The sequence below is a fragment of the Crinia signifera genome, chromosome 19 (assembly GCF_055691185.1).
Source record: "Crinia signifera chromosome 19, ASM5569118v1, whole genome shotgun sequence".
NCBI lineage: Eukaryota > Metazoa > Chordata > Amphibia > Anura > Myobatrachidae > Crinia > Crinia signifera.
This window is the reverse complement of record NC_139226.1, coordinates 5094397-5112928: the sequence shown is the minus strand read 5'-3', so window position 1 is coordinate 5112928 and position 18532 is coordinate 5094397. Positions and strand designations below refer to the sequence as shown.

The following is an 18532-nucleotide window of genomic DNA, read 5'->3' as shown; positions in this document are numbered from 1 at the left end:
ACAGTTGGGAGGTATGTAAGCGGGACAATTGGGAGGTATGTATGCGGGACAGTCGGGAGGTATGTAAGCGGTACAGTCGGGAGGTATGTAAGCGGGACAGTTGGGAGGTATGTAAGCGGGACAGTTGGGCGGTATCATGTAAGCGGAACAGTTGGGAGGTATGTAAGCGGGACAGTTGGGAGGTATGTAAGCGGGACAGTTGGGAGGTATGTAAGCGGGACAGTTGGGAGGTATGTAAGCAGGAGAGTTGGGCGGTATCATGTAAGCGGGACAGTTGGGAGGTATGTAAGCGGGACAGTTGGGAGGTATCATGTAAGCGGGACAGTTGGGAGGTATGTAAGCGGGACAGTTGGGAGGTATGTAAGCGGGACAGTTGGGAGGTATGTAAGCGGGACAGTTGGGAGGTATGTATGCGGGACAGTCGGGAGGTATGTAAGCGGTACAGTCGGGAGGTATGTAAGCGGGACAGTCGGGAGGTATGTAAGCGGGACAGTTGTGAGGTATGTAAGCGGGACAGTTGGGAGGTATGTATGCGGGACAGTCGGGAGGTATGTAAGCGGTACAGTCGGGAGGTATCATGTAAGCGGGACAGTTGTGAGGTATGTAAGCGGGACAGTTGGGAGGTATGTAAGGGGGACAGTTGGGCGGTATCATGTAAGCGGGACAGTTGGGAGGTATGTAAGCGGGACAGTTGGGAGGTATGTAAGCGGGACAGTTGGGCGGTATCATGTAAGCGGGACAGTTGGGAGGTATGTAAGCGGGACAGTTGGGCGGTATCATGTATGCGGGACAGTCGGGAGGTATGTAAGCGGTACAGTCGGGAGGTATGTAAGCGGGACAGTTGGGAGGTATGTAAGCGGGACAGTTGGGAGGTATGTAAGCGGGACAGTTGGGAGGTATGTAAGCGGGACAGTTGGGAGGTATGTAAGCGGGACAGTCGGGAGGTATGTAAGCGGTACAGTCGGGAGGTATGTAAGCGGGACAGTCGGGAGGTATGTAAGCGGGACAGTTGGGAGGTATGTAAGCGGGACAGTTGGGAGGTATGTCAGCGGGACAGTTGGGAGGTATGTAAGCGGGACAGTTGGGAGGTATGTATGCGGGACAGTTGGGAGGTATGCATTACCAGGGAAGTCCAGGAATAGAGCATTTTCTCCCTGAAGGCGAGGGTCAGGTAGGCAACCGTGGTATATGGCAGTATAAAGGGCAGTGATGGAGAACCTTTGGTCCTCCACCTGTTGTTGAACTACACATCCCAGCATGCCCTGCTACAGTTTTGCTATTTGACCATGCTAAAACTGTTGCAAGGCATGCTGGGATGCGTAGTTCAACAACAGCTGTAGGTTCCCCATCCCTGATATTGGGTATAATGATGGTGGTTAGTCAGTGAGGCCTGTGGGTCAGAGGCGGGCGCTGCAGTGCGCTCCTCCCGCCGCCAGGGGCCGCTGTGGGGCACCTGGGCTTCTCCTCCCTCCTCTCGCTCGATGCCCTCCATGTGCTTGTGTTTGGTGTGAGTGCCGGGAGTCGGTGCAGCAGCTGCAGCATCACAGTCCGAGCCCCCCTATTGGGTGAGTGGCCCCCGGGGCGGCGGGCAGGGGGGAGGGGCAGGAAGTGGGGGGCGGGGACACGTGGTGCCGGGGAGGACACACACACACACACTGATCCCATTGTTCCCGTCACACAGCCGGGCAGCAGCTTCTGACAAAGGGCCGGCGCTCTGCACATCACACAGCCATCCCGGGACACAGGTAACCGGAGCGGGGGGGGCCCTAGGGACGGGCCAGGGGGGGACCCTAGGGACGGGCCAGGGGGGGTACAGGATAATAGGTGGGCTCAAGGCTGGGGGTCCGGGGGCAGCGCCCGGGGCTGGCGGGGAGCGCTGGCTACATGTGGGGGCAGATGGGAGCTGTAGGGCAGGGGGCTCGCTGTATATGTGGGGGTTGTAATGGGATGGGGTACTCTGATTTCTAGGGGGCTGTTGTGTAGAGGGATATCGCTTTATGTGGGGGTATATGAGATGGGGGATCAGACTTTATGCGTGGGATCTAACGGAATTCGATGGGGGGTTCTGACTGCATGGGGGATGTAATGTGGTTAGGGGGATATGATTGGGCTCTGACTGCATGGGGGGATGTGATGGGGGTGTTAGGGCATGGTTGTTCTGACTGCGTGGGGGGATGTGATGGGGGTGTTAGGGCATGGTTGTTCTGACTGCGTGGGGGGATGCAATGTGGTTGGGGCGTTAGGGTAGGGGGCTCTGACTGCTAAGGGGGATGTGGTGGGGAGCTCTAACTGCATGGGGGATGTAATGTGATGGTGGTGTTAGGGTATGTTGTTTCTGACTGCATGGGGGATGTGATGGGGAGCTCTGACTGTGTGGGGGATAGGATAGGGAGGTGTATGGGACATAATGATATGAGGGATTTAGGGTTGGGGGATATATCTTTATGTGGGGGGATTTGAGATGGGTGAATGGGGGCTCTGACTGCTTGGGTGAGCTGTAGGGTGGGGGGAATATAATGTGATGGGGGGCCCTGCATGCATGATAGCCTAGGGAGGGGTGGGTGCTGACTTTGTTCAGGATGGGGCCTGCAGGGTTGGGGGTTTACTCTTTGTGGGGGATGTAATATCGTGTGGGGGGGGGGGGGCTGCTGGGTACGGGTTTTACTCTTTATGTGGGGGATGTAATGGGATGGGGGGCTGCAGGGTAGGGGGTTTGCTCTTTGTGGGGGATGTAATGGGATGGGGGGCTGCAGGGTAGGGGGTTTGCTCTTTATGTGGGGGATGTAATGGGATGGGGGGCTGCAGGGTAGGCGGTTTGCTCTTTATCTAAGGGGGTGTAGTGGGGGGCTCTGACTGTGGTGACTGAAGGGAAACTCAGACTAAAGTTGATTACATGGGGTGCTCAAAGCCTAACCTAACAAACTTTCTATATATCTCTGTGTGTGGGGAGTTACACCAGGCTTCGTGGTGCTGTACAGTGTGTGGTGAGCGGTACGCCAGGCTTCCTGGTGCTGTACAGTGTGTGGTGAGCGGTACGCCAGGCTTCGTGGTGCTGTACAGTGTGTGGTGAGCGGTACGCCAGGCTTCGTGGTGCTGTACAGTGTGTGGTGAGCGGTACGCCAGGCTTCGTGGTGCTGTACAGTGTGTGGTGAGCGGTACACCAGGCTTCGTGGTGCTGTACAGTGTGTGGTGTGCGGTACACCAGGCTTCGTGGTGCTGTACAGTGTGTGGTGTGCGGTACGCCAGGCTTCGTGGTGCTGTACATTGTGTGGTGTGCGGTACGCCAGGCTTCAGGGTGCTGTACAGTGTGTGGTGAGCTGTACGCCAGGCTTCCTTGTGCTGTACAGTGTGTGGTACCCCAGGCTTCCTTGTGCTGTACAGTGTGTGGTACGCCAGGCTTTGTGGTGCTGTACAGTGTGTGGTGAGCGGTAAGCCAGGCTTCGTGGTGCTGTACAGTGTGTGGTGAGCGGTACGCCAGGCTTCCTGGTGCTGTACAGTGTGTGGTGAGTGGTACGCCAGGCTTCCTGGTGCTGTACAGTGTGTGGTGAGTGGGACGCCAGGCTTCCTGGTGCTGTACAGTGTGTGGTGAGTGGGACGCCAGGCTTTGTGGTGCTGTACAGTGTGTGGTGAGCAGTACGCCAGGCTTTGTGGTGCTGTACAGTGTGTAGTGAGCGGTATGCCAGGCTTCGTGGTGCTGTACAGTGTGTGGTGAGCGGTACGCCAGGCTTCGTGGTGCTGTACAGTGTGTGGTGAGCGGTACGCCAGGCTTTGTGCTGCTGTACAGTGTGTGGTGAGCGGTACGCCAGGCTTCGTGGTGCTGTACAGTGTGTGGTGAGCGGTACGCCAGGCTTCGTGGTGCTGTACAGTGTGTGGTACGCCAGGCTTCGTGGTGCTGTACAGTGTGTGGTGAGCGGTACGCCAGGCTTCCTGGTGCTGTACAGTGTGTGGTGAGCGGTACGACAGGCTTCCTGGTGCTGTACAGTGTGTGGTGAGCGGTACGCCAGGCTTCCTGGTGCTGTACAGTGTGTGGTGAGCGGTACGCCAGGCTTCGTGGTGCTGTACAGTGTGTGGTGAGCGGTACGCCAGGCTGTGTGGTGCTGTACAGTGTGTGGTGAGCGGTACACCAGGCTGTGTGGTGAGCGGTACGCCAGGCTTCCTGGTGCTGTACAGAGTGTGGTACGCCAGGCTTCGTGGTGCTGTACAGTGTGTGCTGAGCGGTACCCCAGGCTTCGTGGTGCTGTACAGTGTGTGGTACGCCAGGCTTCGTGGTGCTGTACAGTGTGGTCTGAGCGGTACCCCAGGCTTCGTGGTGCTGTACAGTGTGTGGTACGCCAGGCTTCGTGGTGCTGTACAGTGTGTGGTGAGCGGTAAGCCAGGCTTCCTGGTGTTGTACAGTGTGTGCTGAGCGGTACGACAGGCTTCCTGGTGCTGTACAGTGTGTGGTGAGCGGTACGCCAGGCTTCCTGGTGCTGTACAGTGTGTGGTGAGCTGTACGCCAGGCTTCCTTGTGCTGTACAGTGTGTGGTACCCCAGGCTTCCTTGTGCTGTACAGTGTGTGGTACGCCAGGCTTTGTGGTGCTGTACAGTGTGTGGTGAGCGGTAAGCCAGGCTTCGTGGTGCTGTACAGTGTGTGGTGAGCGGTACGCCAGGCTTCCTGGTGCTGTACAGTGTGTGGTGAGTGGTACGCCAGGCTTCCTGGTGCTGTACAGTGTGTGGTGAGTGGGACGCCAGGCTTCCTGGTGCTGTACAGTGTGTGGTGAGTGGGACGCCAGGCTTTGTGGTGCTGTACAGTGTGTGGTGAGCAGTACGCCAGGCTTTGTGGTGCTGTACAGTGTGTAGTGAGCGGTATGCCAGGCTTCGTGGTGCTGTACAGTGTGTGGTGAGCGGTACGCCAGGCTTCGTGGTGCTGTACAGTGTGTGGTGAGCGGTACGCCAGGCTTTGTGCTGCTGTACAGTGTGTGGTGAGCGGTACGCCAGGCTTCGTGGTGCTGTACAGTGTGTGGTGAGCGGTACGCCAGGCTTCGTGGTGCTGTACAGTGTGTGGTACGCCAGGCTTCGTGGTGCTGTACAGTGTGTGGTGAGCGGTACGCCAGGCTTCCTGGTGCTGTACAGTGTGTGGTGAGCGGTACGACAGGCTTCCTGGTGCTGTACAGTGTGTGGTGAGCGGTACGCCAGGCTTCCTGGTGCTGTACAGTGTGTGGTGAGCGGTACGCCAGGCTTCGTGGTGCTGTACAGTGTGTGGTGAGCGGTACGCCAGGCTGTGTGGTGCTGTACAGTGTGTGGTGAGCGGTACACCAGGCTGTGTGGTGAGCGGTACGCCAGGCTTCCTGGTGCTGTACAGAGTGTGGTACGCCAGGCTTCGTGGTGCTGTACAGTGTGTGCTGAGCGGTACCCCAGGCTTCGTGGTGCTGTACAGTGTGTGGTACGCCAGGCTTCGTGGTGCTGTACAGTGTGGTCTGAGCGGTACCCCAGGCTTCGTGGTGCTGTACAGTGTGTGGTACGCCAGGCTTCGTGGTGCTGTACAGTGTGTGGTGAGCGGTAAGCCAGGCTTCCTGGTGTTGTACAGTGTGTGCTGAGCGGTACGACAGGCTTCCTGGTGCTGTACAGTGTGTGGTGAGCGGTACGCCAGGCTTCCTGGTGCTGTACAGTGTGTGGTGAGCGGTACGCCAGGCTTCCTGGTGCTGTACATTGTGTGGTGAGCGGTACGCCAGGCTTCCTGGTGCTGTACAGTGTGTGCTGAGCGGTACGCCAGGCTTCGTGGTGCTGTACAGTGTGTGGTGAGCGGTACGCCAGGCTTCGTGGCGCTGTACAGTGTGTGGTGTGCGGTACGCCAGGCTTCGTGGTGCTGTACAGTGTGTGGTGAGCGGTACCCCAGGTTTCGTGGCGCTGTACAGTGTGTGGTGTGCGGTACGCCAGGCTTCGTGGTGCTGTACAGTGTGTGGTGTGCGGTACGCCAGGCTTCGTGGCGCTGTACAGTGTGTGGTACGCCAGGCTTCGTGGCGCTGTACAGTGTGTGGTGTGCGGTACGCCAGGCTTCGTGGTGCTGTACAGTGTGTGGTACGCCAGGCTTCGTGGTGCTTTACAGTGTGGGAAACTGAGGGTGCAGGACAAGGTCTGTATAGCATGAGACCTCAGCTGTATGGGGCGCTGGGGACTAATGGTGCATTGTAGGTGGGGGTGCTGTCTCTATATGAGGTAGGTAGAGTGCCCGGGGGGGGGGGGGGGATAGAGAGGGGGCCCTGATGTTATGCAGAGGTTACAGAATGTAGACTGATGCCAGGGGAGCCCGATGGTGCACAAGGAGCCGGCTGATCGTCAGATAGAGAATAATGCTTAGCCCTCCATGAGAGCAGTGACGTTATATAAGGGGGGTAACCTACGCTAACACCATGGGTATTGTTTGCCTTTGTAGTGGGGGATGGGAAGTTAATCCTGTGATTAGTTGTGCAGGTGGTAATGGCTGGGGGCTGTATACAAGAAGAATGGGTCAGGTGGCATTTAGGGGGGGGTATGCAGTCAGTGAATAGACAATATCTAGGTCGACCATTAGTGCTCGTTACCTAAAACGGGTTGATATTAGGGTGACACTGCCAAAATGTTGACACAAGTTTATGGTCGACAGTGAAAAGGTTGACCTGAATTTCCTCGATTTTATTTATTTTTTTAAAGGTGTTTTTTCATCCTTTATTATCCCAGTGGGAATACAGCGCGGTGAGGGGACGCAGTACATATATATGGTGTCTGTGTCGACATACGATTACATAGGCACCCAAAAATCATGAAAGTTCATGTTGACCTTTTAACTGTTGACCTATGGTATGTCGACCCTTTTTCGTGGTTGACCTGGTCACTGGACGGCCTAAACCCTTATGTACCATAACCTCTAGGAGGCGTTTAGCGCATGACGGTTTGCTCGGCCTTGTGTGCGGTACATCTGGCCGGTGCCGGACGACTGCCCGACTAACGGGGGCTATTCTCCCACGACCCCCATAGGTTAATGTGTGTGCGTTATGCCTGGAGTTTGATATGATTTGGGGGGAGGGTAATTTGGGGTGCATGTGTGCTCAGTGCCCCTCTGCTGCATGTATTATGTGCGGGAGCCTGCTGTGTCTGATGCCCGGGCACCCAGGTGGTGGTGGCCTCTCATTGACTCTGACCGTCTCTCTCACCCTCAGTGACCCCCCCCATCCAGCAACCATGCCCAGAAAGAAGGTGACGGCAGGCCCCGGGAATGGAGCCGCTCGGCCTGGAGGCAGAAAGAAAGCCGGAGCCTCTGGTAGGAAGAGAGACCGCGATGAGTTCAGCAGTGACGACGATGACCTGGACGGGAGCACCGGGTCCGACGGCGGCTTCCAGGGCCCGAACAGCAAGCGTGGTCCGGGGAAGGGAACCGGCAAGGCTGCTGCTGCTGTCATTGTCAACGAGCCTGATCACAGCAAGGAGAAGATTGTAAGATACCCGTATGCTATATATGTGTAGTATTATCTGTAAGATACCCGTATACTATATGTGTACTATTATCTGTAAGATACCCGTATATTATATATGTAGTAATATCTGTAAGATACCCGTATATTATATATGTACTATTATCTGTAAGATACCCGTATATTATATATGTAGTATTATCTGGAAGATACCCGTATATTATATAGATGTAGTATTATCTGTAAGATACCCGTGTATTATATATACTATTATCTGTAAGATACCCGTATATTATATATGTAGTAATATCTGTAAGATACCCGTATATTATATATGTAGTATTATCTGGAAGATACCCGTGTACTATATATGTAGTATTATCTGTAAGATACCCGTGTATTATATAGATGTAGTATTATCTGGAAGATACCCGTGTATTATATATGTAGTATTATCTGGAAGATACCCGTGTACTATATATGTAGTATTATCTGGAAGATACCCGTGTATTATATAGATGTAGTATTATCTGGAAGATACCCGTGTATTATATAGATGTAGTATTATCTGGAAGATACCCGTGTATTATATATGTAGTATTATCTGGAAGATACCCGTGTATTATATAGATGTAGTATTATCTGTAAGATACCCGTGTATTATATAGATGTAGTATTATCTGGAAGATACCCGTGTATTATATAGATGTAGTATTATCTGGAAGATACCCGTGTATTATATATGTAGTATTATCTGGAAGATACCCGTGTACTATATATGTAGTATTATCTGTAAGATACCCGTGTATTATATAGATGTAGTATTATCTGGAAGATACCCGTGTATTCTATATGTAGTATTATCTGGAAGATACCCCTGTACTATATATGTAGTATTATCTGGAAGATACCCGTGTATTATATAGATGTAGTATTATCTGGAAGATACCCGTATATTATATATGTAGTATTATCTTGAAGATACCCGTGTATTGTATAGGTGTAGTATTATCTGGAAGATGCCCGTGTATTGTATAGGTGTAGTATTATCTGGAAGATACCCGTGTATTGTATAGGTGTAGTATCTGTGATATGTGACCTGGTACGGCGAGGTAGAAACCTGTAATACATATAATAGTGTTAGTTATTAGGGTTTGCTGTGTATTGTATTTCTGATCTTATCATTGGAAGCGCCATGTTCCAGTATCAGCCATATGTCAGCGCGGGTCTCATATACACACAGCGTCCTGTTAGTGCTCGGTAAATGCCGCTCCTGTGCATTGGTTCTTCCCCGGAATAATACGCTCTGAGATCTGATGTAGCCTTCGCTGCTCTAGTCCTAAGAACAAGTGACGAGAGGGACGTAAATCACCGCTGTCCATTCATCTATGAGAACCTTCTAATTATAATCCGGAATAATGACTGAAGTAAAAGGTTTTGTATTGGAACCAGAGTGACGAGTCCACCGTGCCGGGACTTGTCCACCTCATGGTCATTAAAGATGATTTTGAGATGTACTCTTTAAAGGTCTCACCTCCTTGAATACCCCATGTGCCAAATTGCTGCCATCTGCATGCGGGCATAGAATTGTCAGACATTAATCTGTCCTTTGTTCTGATGTCTTCCAGAAACTTGAAGGTTCTAAAGCGAAAGGTCAACTCTTGATCTTTGGAGCGACCAATTGGGACCTGATTGGACGTAAAGAAGTGCCTAAGCAGCAAGGTGCGTGGGATTGGTTTATATACAGGGCAATGCTGGTTCCGTAGCTATGTACCCGTCCTGTCAGAGGAGGGTTACAGGAGCCTGATACAGGGCCTGTGGGGGGGGGGCCTGAGTCACTTTAGACAGGGGGGCCGTCACCTTTTTGTCATTACTGGCCGCAAACTGCAGGGGAGGATATTACACGGTGAGAACGCAGAGTATACACTTAGTCCATAGGCCCTAAAATAGCCGATAGTAGTGACAATAGTGGCAGCAAAGCCTTTTATGTACATCACACATGTATAATGTCACCGACTAGTTCACAGAAACTAGGCGGCATAGTCTAATGTATGGACATGTTATGAAGCAAAGGTAGGAACCGTGCGCTAAGAGAGTACATGTCAATTTCAACGTTGTTGGGAGAGTACATGTAAACCCCACTAGTCATGGCATCTGGCTTGTCAGAGTTGTACCCATAACATATGTGGTCTACAACTGGAGGTGGCCAGAAAGAATAGGGGAAAATGACATGGGAGAGTACGTACAAACCTGCTGGTATTAGATGTCTTGTGGGATCATTCTAGACACAGGCCACAACAGGCTAATAATCTGAAAGCTCTAATGGGGAAGTGCCCTCAAGGGGCTCGGGTTTAACGATCAATAGTCAATGGGTAACTGCAGGGGGGGGGGGGGGAGGAGAATATAGATCTATATAGAGATAGATATCTATCTCTCTCTCTCCACCACATGGAAAGCCTGTATTTGTGTGTCTGTACCTTGCTCTGTAGGAGACCTCTCAGGCTCAGCGCTGCCTCTGATTAAAAACCCTCCCATAACGAGGCTGCTGCTCTCCTCCACGGGCCTGAGAATCATGTGATGAGCTCCACCAATCAGAGCTCAGCATAAGCCTCTCAGCCTCTGACCTCTTGTGCAAAGTCTCATGGGATTTGATCAACTCCCAGTAATGCACCGCACACTTGTGCAGTCAGTGCACCTCAGCTCCCGATGCTCAGCACCATTAATTGTCACATTGGCAGATAGGTGAAGCTGCAGCACTACCCCCCTCCCATGCACAAAACCTTTATCTGTACCAGACACAGGGGGGCCCAGGGGTACTGAGCCCCCCTTAATCCAGCCCTGTGCAGTATGTCCAGAGAAGGGACTGAAGACACCGATAGTAAGAGTTCTGGAAGGCAGAGTGCAATTTGTGACCTCCAGAAAAACGTTGTCTAAGGATAAAGCATTTAAATAATATTATTATTATTATAATTTTATTTATAAGGCGCCACAAGTGTTTCGCAGCGCCGTACAAAGGAACAATACAGGGAGACAAAGCTTGGCATAACATTGAATAAATAACAAGAATACAGTACAAATAAAGAGCGCCACAGATCAATACACATTACAGCTTGGATATAAGTAGTGAGGACCCAATCAACATACAACTAGAGGCTTGAGGCCAATGATGGAGATGAGTATGCGGACAAAGATGGTCACTGAGTGTTGGAGTAAAGGTGAGCTGTGAGTGACATGTGAAGAGAAGTGGGCTTTGACAACAGGAGGGAAGAGGGCCCTGCTCGGAGGATCTTACAATCTAGTAGGAAGGGGAGACAGACAGATTACAAGAGGTGCAATTGGGTGGTGGTTAGATAGCAGGATGTAAACAGGCAAGGGGTCGGAGAACCAGCTGGTTTATGCAGTGGAAGGGTACGCTTTGATGAATAGGTGAGTAAATAAAAGGTTTCCTTATGTATCACAGGCAGAGTAATGTATAGGGTTATATCTGCTGGGTCTCCATCTGCTTGTATAATTACCAGCCATAGCTGACCCCCGTTGCGTTACTTATTTGACTTGTAGATGAAATCCTTGTGTGCCGTCTGGACGGGTGATCGTGCCTCACCCCAGTATGCTCAGAGTTTGCATCTACGTTATTTTCTGACACCCGAATCTTATTGTCCCCATTTCAGCTGCCTACCGTAACTTGGGCCAGAACCTGTGGGGGCCACACAGATATGGCTGCCTGACGGGCATCCAAATCCGAACTGTAGCGTCCGGCCCTTGTGCTGCTCACAGTCTGCTCATTACCACCGAGGGCAAGTTGTGGAGTTGGGGTAAGTGCCGCAGACTTTGTACTGTTGCTGAAACCGGGGAGCCGGTTCGTCAGTTGAAATTCAAAGGAGACAAAATGATTTGTAGGTACTTATGTAATATCTGGGCTCCCGTTTTTCTTATGAGACCGCCTCCCCTCGCGGGGCTCGCTGCGCTCGCCACACTATATAAAATCAACTCCATGCATAGTTGGATAGTAGGGGTATGAAAAAATGGGGTGCATTTAACATGGGAGCCCAGATAATACATAAGTACTGATTTGTAACTTTTTAATGGATGAGCAGTGTGTGTGTGTGTGTGTGTGTAAAATGCATTTGTACGTTGCAGCAACCTAGATTTGCTTACCTGTACATGATTAAAGTCATCCAGAAAACATGACCTGTTGGTGGTACCTGAGGTTTGGAGTTAGGCATGTTCAGTGTGGGCCCACAGATGGGATGCAGTGCTGGTGGCCCATACTTGGAGGCGTGGTCAGTATCCATGGAGACATCAGTAACCAGTAATGTGCATGGTCTGGGTCCCTTGTAACGAATAGTACATACAGGTTACATGCCCCAGGCTCTAGACCAGTCACCGCAGCTCTGCAGCATCATATGCCATATGTGTAATTTACTAAAGCTTCTAAAATGAGGAGTTGATGTTGCCCGTAGCAACCAATCAAAATCTATATCTTCTTCTGAGCTATGATCTATCGGATTGGTTGCTATGGGCAATATAATCTCATTCGCAATCTGGAGGTTTGTCAGTCAGATCATGTATGTATATTATGAGACCGGCGGTCAGAAGACGACCAGGGGCTGGGTAAGTATATTTGCCCTACGGCCCGCACCCTCCTATGTGACGCTGATCCGGATGCCGGCGCCTGCGGTGATGTCTGCTGTCGGTGTGTCGTTATGACATTGCTCTCCGTACATTTCCGTTCTGCGCACTTGTTGCACAGCTTCTATACCTTCTGTAACCGTTCTTTGTTCCGCTTTAGGACGTAATGAGAAGGGCCAGCTTGGTCACGGTGACATAAAACGAGTCGATGCCCCTAAACTCATCGAGAGCCTTAAGGATGAAGTGTTCGTGCAGGCCGCCTGCGGGAGGAACCATACCCTGGCACTGACAGGTACGGGGGGTGTCTGACATGGGAGCTCTCCTGGTAGATTTTGTGAGGATTCGATGTCGGCCAACCTGTGTGTTCCCTCTCTCCAGAAACCGGATCGGTTTACGCCTTTGGAGAAAATAAAATGGGTCAGCTCGGCTTGGGGAATAAGACGGACGCGGTGTCCAGTCCGGCTCAGGTAACGGCCCGGCTGCAGCCGCGGGTGTCCTGTTTGCTCTTGGTGACCTTACCACAATAACCGCGTCTGTCTGTCTCTTAGATCCTGTATAACGGGCAGCCCATCACTAAAGTGGCCTGCGGAGCGGAGTTCAGTATGATCATGGACTGTAAGGGGAACCTGTACTCATTCGGCTGCCCCGAGTATGGACAGCTAGGTAATGTTCTGCCCTGGGTTCCGACTGTCCGTGCAATGTGGGTTCATAAATAATCGCTGTCTCCCGCAACAGGTCACAACTCTGACGGAAAGTACATCGCCCGGGCGCAGCGGATAGAGTACGACTGCGAGCTCATAGCGCGTAGGATTGCCATATTCATCGAGAAGACAAAGGACGGACAAGTCCTGCCGGTGCAAAATGTGGTCGTGAGAGACATAGCCTGCGGCATAAACCATTCGGTGAGTCCTCCAATCGCTGCAAGTTCTACATAAGCCCCCTTTCTGTGGGGAAAATATGGATGATGTGCCACCTAGCTTACGTACAGGGAACTGCACCACGGTGCTCGGTACTGTTCTTCCCAATCTGTAGCTGGCCTTTTATGTAGGGGGGGTGTAATTCTAAACCTAGAAATCCGCCCTCTTAACGATAAAAGCGTAAATTGGAGATGTAGAAGCTGGTTAGTGATAGGAAACCTACATCCAGATCCTGGAGCTGTTCTAGAAGGGTGATAACCTTTTTCCTGAGGTCTTGGCCTCCTGCCACTGTGCTGTATAAGTCTACGTGGTCTGCTGAGGGCCCTGCTGGCTAGAACCTGTGGTCAGTTGGACGTAGTATGGAGATGCTGGTAGGACCACCTTCTCGGAGTCACCAGACCTTTTCCCTGAGGTCCTGGCCTCCTCCCTCTGTGCTCTATACGTCTACGTGGTCTGCTGAGAGCCCTGTTGGCTAGAACCTGTGGTCAGTTGGACGTAGTATGGAGATGCTGGTAGGACCACCTTCTCGGAGTCACCAGACCTTTTCCCTGAGGTCCTGGCCTCCTCCCTCTGTGCTCTATACGTCTACGTGGTCTGCTGAGAGCCCTGTTGGCTAGAACCTGTGGTCAGTTGGACGTAGTATGGAGATGCTGGTAGGACCACCTTCTCGGAGTCACCAGACCTTTTCCCTGAGGTCCTGGCCTCCTCCCTCTGTGCTCTATACGTCTACGTGGTCTGCTGAGGGCCCTGTTGGCTAGAACTTGTGGTAGGTTGGACGTTGTATGGAGATGCTGGTAGGACTACCTTCTCGGAGTCACTAGACCGTATCCCTGAGGTCCTGGCCTCCTCCCTCCGTGCTCTATATGTCTACGTGGTCTGCTGAGGGCCCTGCTGGCTAGAACCTGTGGTCAGTTGGACGTTGTATGGAGATGCTGGTAGGACTACCTTCTCGGAGTCACTAGACCGTATCCCTGAGGTCCTGGCCTCCTCCCTCCGTGCTCTATATGTCTACGTGGTCTGCTGAGGGCCCTGTTGGCTAGAACTTGTGGTCAGTTGGACCTTCTCTGAGTCACCAGACCTTTTCCTTGTATTCTTTTCTCCAGCTTGTCCTGGACTCCCAAAAACGAGTGTTCTCCTGGGGCTTTGGTGGGTATGGCCGGCTGGGACATACTGAACAGAAAGATGAGATGGTGCCACGACTTGTCAAATTGTTTGACTTCCCGGGGCGCGGTGCCTCTCAGATCTATGCTGGTGCTACTTGCTCCTTTGCCGTCAGCGAGATGGGTGAGTACTGAAAGTTGGGGGTGTAAACTCTTGGACCTTCCTTTGAAGGACCGGTCTGAGCGCTTTTCTAGGATTAGAAACCAACGTCCGTGCAAACTGACCAGTCTTTCATGTCCAGGTGGACTTTTCTTCTGGGGAGCTACAAACACATCTCGTGATTCCACCATGTACCCAAAAAGTGTGCAGGATCTGTGCGGCTGGAAGGTTCGGAACCTGGCCTGTGGGTGAGTGTGAGGGGGAATTAGTGTTGGGATCTAGGAGTTTGTGTGATGGTTTTTTTTAGAGTTCCAGAGATCAACGTATTATCATTCACATCGGTCCCTGTCCCAGTGCAGCTTACAATCTATATTCCCTACCACATGCACACACAGACATTCTAACGTTAATTATGTTGGGAGCCAATTAGCCTACCAGTATGTTTTTTGGATTGTGGGAGGAATCTGGAGTACCCGGAGTAAACCCACCCATTACATGGAGATCATACAAACTCCACACAGTTAGGTGGGAATGGAACCCATGACCTCAGTGCTGTGAGGTAGCAATACTAACCATTATAATATCCAACGGCAGCTAACTCAGATAATGATTTCCCTGTGCTGTTCCCTGATACAACTGTAGTTACCATGTACGTGTCCTAAATTGCCTTACACTGTAATTCGTTCTGTTAGGCGCTGTGGAACCTTTGTGGCGCCATTTAATAATTATAAACTGATACAGAGCAATAATGAAATGAGGAACTTTGGGTGGTTAGTGCCAATATATGTAGTGATATAGTAATGAGGCCTAGATTCCTGGTATCTGACGTATAGCTGCTATATTGCCCATCCTATAGTGATATAAATGCGGTGCCTTAGTAATGAGGCCTAGATTCCTGGTATCTGACGTATAGCTGCAATATTGCTTGTGCTATAGTGATATAAATGCGGTGCCTTAGTAATGAGACCTAGATTCCTGGTATCTGACGTATAGCTGCTATATTGCCCGTCCTATAGTGATATAAATGCGGTGCCTTAGTAATGAGGCCTAGATTCCTGGTATCTGACGTATAGCTGCTATATTGTCCGTCCTATAGTGATATAAATGCGGTGCCTTAGTAATGAGGCCTAGATTCCTGGTATCTGACGTATAGCTGCTATATTGCCTGTCCTATAGTGATATAAATGCGGTGCCTTAGTAACGAGGCCTAGATTCCTGGTATCTGACGTATAGCTGCTATATTGCCTGTCCTATAGTGATATAAATGCGGTGCCTTAGTAATGAGGCCTAGATTCCTGGTATCTGACGTATAGCTGCTATATTGTCTGTCCTATAGTGATATAAATGCGGTGCCTTAGTAATGAGGCCTAGATTCCTGGTATCTGACGTATAGCTGCTATATTGCCTGTCCTATAGTGATATAAATGCGGTGCCTTAGTAACGAGGCCTAGATTCCTGGTATCTGACGTATAGCTGCTATATTGCCTGTGCTATAGTGATATAAATGCGGTGCCTTAGTAACGAGGCCTAGATTCCTGGTATCTGATGTATAGCTGCTATATTACCCGTCCTATAGTGATATAAATGCGGTGCCTTAGTAATGAGGCCTAGATTCCTGGTATCTGACGTATAGCTGCTATATTGCTTGTGCTATAGTGATATAAATGCGGTGCCTTAGTAATGAGGCCTAGATTCCTGGTATCTGACGTATAGCTGCTATATTGCCTGTGCTATAGTGATATAAATGCAGTGCCTTAGTAACGAGGCCTAGATTCCTGGTATATGACGTATAGCTGCTATATTGCCCGTCCTATAGTGATATAAATGCGGTGCCTTAGTAATGAGGCGTAGATTCCTGGTATCTGACGTATAGCTGCTATATTGCCCGTCCTATAGTGATATAAATGCGGTGCCTTAGTAATGAGGCCTAGATTCCTGGTATCTGACGTATAGCTGCTATATTGTCTGTCCTATAGTGATATAAATGCGGTGCCTTGGTAATGAGGCCTAGATTCCTGGTATATGACGTATAGCTGCTATATTACCCGTCCTATAGTGATATAAATGCGGTGCCTTAGTAATGAGGCCTAGATTCCTGGTATCTGACGTATAGCTGCTATATTGCCTGTGCTATAGTGATATAAATGCGGTGCCTTAGTAACGAGGCCTAGATTCCTGGTATCTGATGTATAGCTGCTATATTACCCGTCCTATAGTGATATAAATGCGGTGCCTTAGTAATGAGGCCTAGATTCCTGGTATCTGACGTATAGCTGCTATATTGCTTGTGCTATAGTGATATAAATGCGGTGCCTTAGTAATGAGGCCTAGATTCCTGGTATCTGACGTATAGCTGCTATATTGCTTGTGCTATAGTGATATAAATGCGGTGCCTTAGTAATGAGGCCTAGATTCCTGGTATCTGACGTATAGCTGCTATATTGCCTGTGCTATAGTGATATAAATGCAGTGCCTTAGTAACGAGGCCTAGATTCCTGGTATATGACGTATAGCTGCTATATTGCCCGTCCTATAGTGATATAAATGCGGTGCCTTAGTAATGAGGCGTAGATTCCTGGTATCTGACGTATAGCTGCTATATTGCCCGTCCTATAGTGATATAAATGCGGTGCCTTAGTAATGAGGCCTAGATTCCTGGTATCTGACGTATAGCTGCTATATTGTCTGTCCTATAGTGATATAAATGCGGTGCCTTGGTAATGAGGCCTAGATTCCTGGTATATGACGTATAGCTGCTATATTGCCCGTCCTATAGTGATATAAATGCGGTGCCTTAGTAATGAGGCCTAGATTCCTGGTATCTGACGTATAGCTGCTATATTGTCCGTCCTATAGTGATATAAATGCGGTGCCTTAGTAACGAGGCCTAGATTCCTGGTATCTGACGTATAGCTGCTATATTGCCCGTGCTATAGTGATATAAATGTGGTGCCTTAGTAACGAGGCCTAGATTCCTGGTATCTGATGTATAGCTGCTATATTGCCCGTTCTATAGTGATATAAATGCGGTGCCTTAGTAATGAGGCCTAGATTCCTGGTATCTGACGTATAGCTGCTATATTGCCTGTGCTATAGTGATATAAATGCGGTGCCTTAGTAATGAGGCCTAGATTCCTGGTATCTGACGTATAGCTGCTATATTGCCCGTCCTATAGTGATATAAATGCGGTGCCTTAGTAATGAGGCGTAGATTCCTGGTATCTGACGTATAGCTGCTATATTGCCCGTCCTATAGTGATATAAATGCGGTGCCTTAGTAATGAGGCCTAGATTCCTGGTATATGATGTATAGCTGCTATATTGCCCGTCCTATAGTGATATAAATGCGGTGCCTTAGTAATGAGGCTTAGATTCCTGGTATCTGACGTATAGCTGCTATATTACCTGTGCTATAGTAATATAAATGTGGTGCCTTAGAAATGAGACCTAGATTCCTGGTATCTGATGTATAGCTGCTATATTGTCCGTCCTATAGTGATATAAATGTGGTGCCTTAGTAACGAGGCCTAGATTCCTGGTATATGAGCGTATAGCTGCTATATTACCTGTGCTATAGTGATATAAATGCGGTGCCTTAGTAATGAGACCTAGATTCCTGGTATCTGATGTATAGCTGCTATATTGCCCGTTCTATAGTGATATAAATGCGGTGCCTTAGTAACGAGGCCTAGATTCCTGGTATCTGATGTATAGCTGCTATATTGCCCGTCCTATAGTGATATAAATGCGGTGCCTTAGTAATCTAGGCCTCATTACTGTTATCTGATGTATAGCTGCTATATTGCCCGTCCCATAGTGATATAAATGCGGTGCCTTAGTAATCTAGGCCTCATTACTGTTATCTGATGTATAGCTGCTATATTGTCTGTCCTATAGTGATATAAATACGGTGCCTTAGTAATGAGGCCTAGATTCCTGGTATCTGATGTATAGCTGCTATATTGCCCGTCCTATAGTGATATAAATGCGGTGCCTTAGTAATGAGGCCTAGATTCCTGGTATCTGATGTATAGCTGCTATATTGTCCGTCCTATAGTGATATAAATGCGGTGCCTTAGTAATGAGGCCTAGATTCCTGGTATCTGATGTATAGCTGCAATATTGCCCGTTCTATAGTGATATGCGGTGCCTTAGTAATGAGGCCTAGATTCCTGGTATCTGATGTATAGCTGCTATATTGCCCGTCCTATAGTGATATAAATGCGGTGCCTTAGTAATGAGGCCTAGATTCCTGGTATCTGACGTATAGCTGCTATATTGCCCGTTCTATAGTGATAT

The 18532-nt window shown here is 49.8% G+C and overlaps 1 protein-coding gene across 2 annotated transcripts in view; it reads left to right on the top strand.

The window, feature by feature from the left end:
• The first annotated feature begins 1437 nt into the window (after positions 1–1437).
• RCC2 (regulator of chromosome condensation 2) overlaps positions 1438–18532 on the top strand; it is a 30197-nt gene continuing 13102 nt past the window's right edge. Inside the window, exons 1-10 of one of the 2 annotated variants that reach the window (XM_083161878.1) lie at positions 1438–1565; positions 7176–7449; positions 9056–9149; positions 11096–11239; positions 12217–12348; positions 12435–12523; positions 12605–12719; positions 12792–12958; positions 14077–14257; positions 14376–14481. In XM_083161878.1, the coding sequence (XP_083018004.1) occupies positions 7198–7449; positions 9056–9149; positions 11096–11239; positions 12217–12348; positions 12435–12523; positions 12605–12719; positions 12792–12958; positions 14077–14257; positions 14376–14481 (1280 nt within the window). In that variant the 5' untranslated portion in view covers positions 1438–1565; positions 7176–7197. Of the gene's footprint in view, positions 1566–1622; positions 1746–7175; positions 7450–9055; positions 9150–11095; positions 11240–12216; positions 12349–12434; positions 12524–12604; positions 12720–12791; positions 12959–14076; positions 14258–14375; positions 14482–18532 lie in introns of those variants that run through there. The other variant, XM_083161877.1, reaches the window with a different exon arrangement.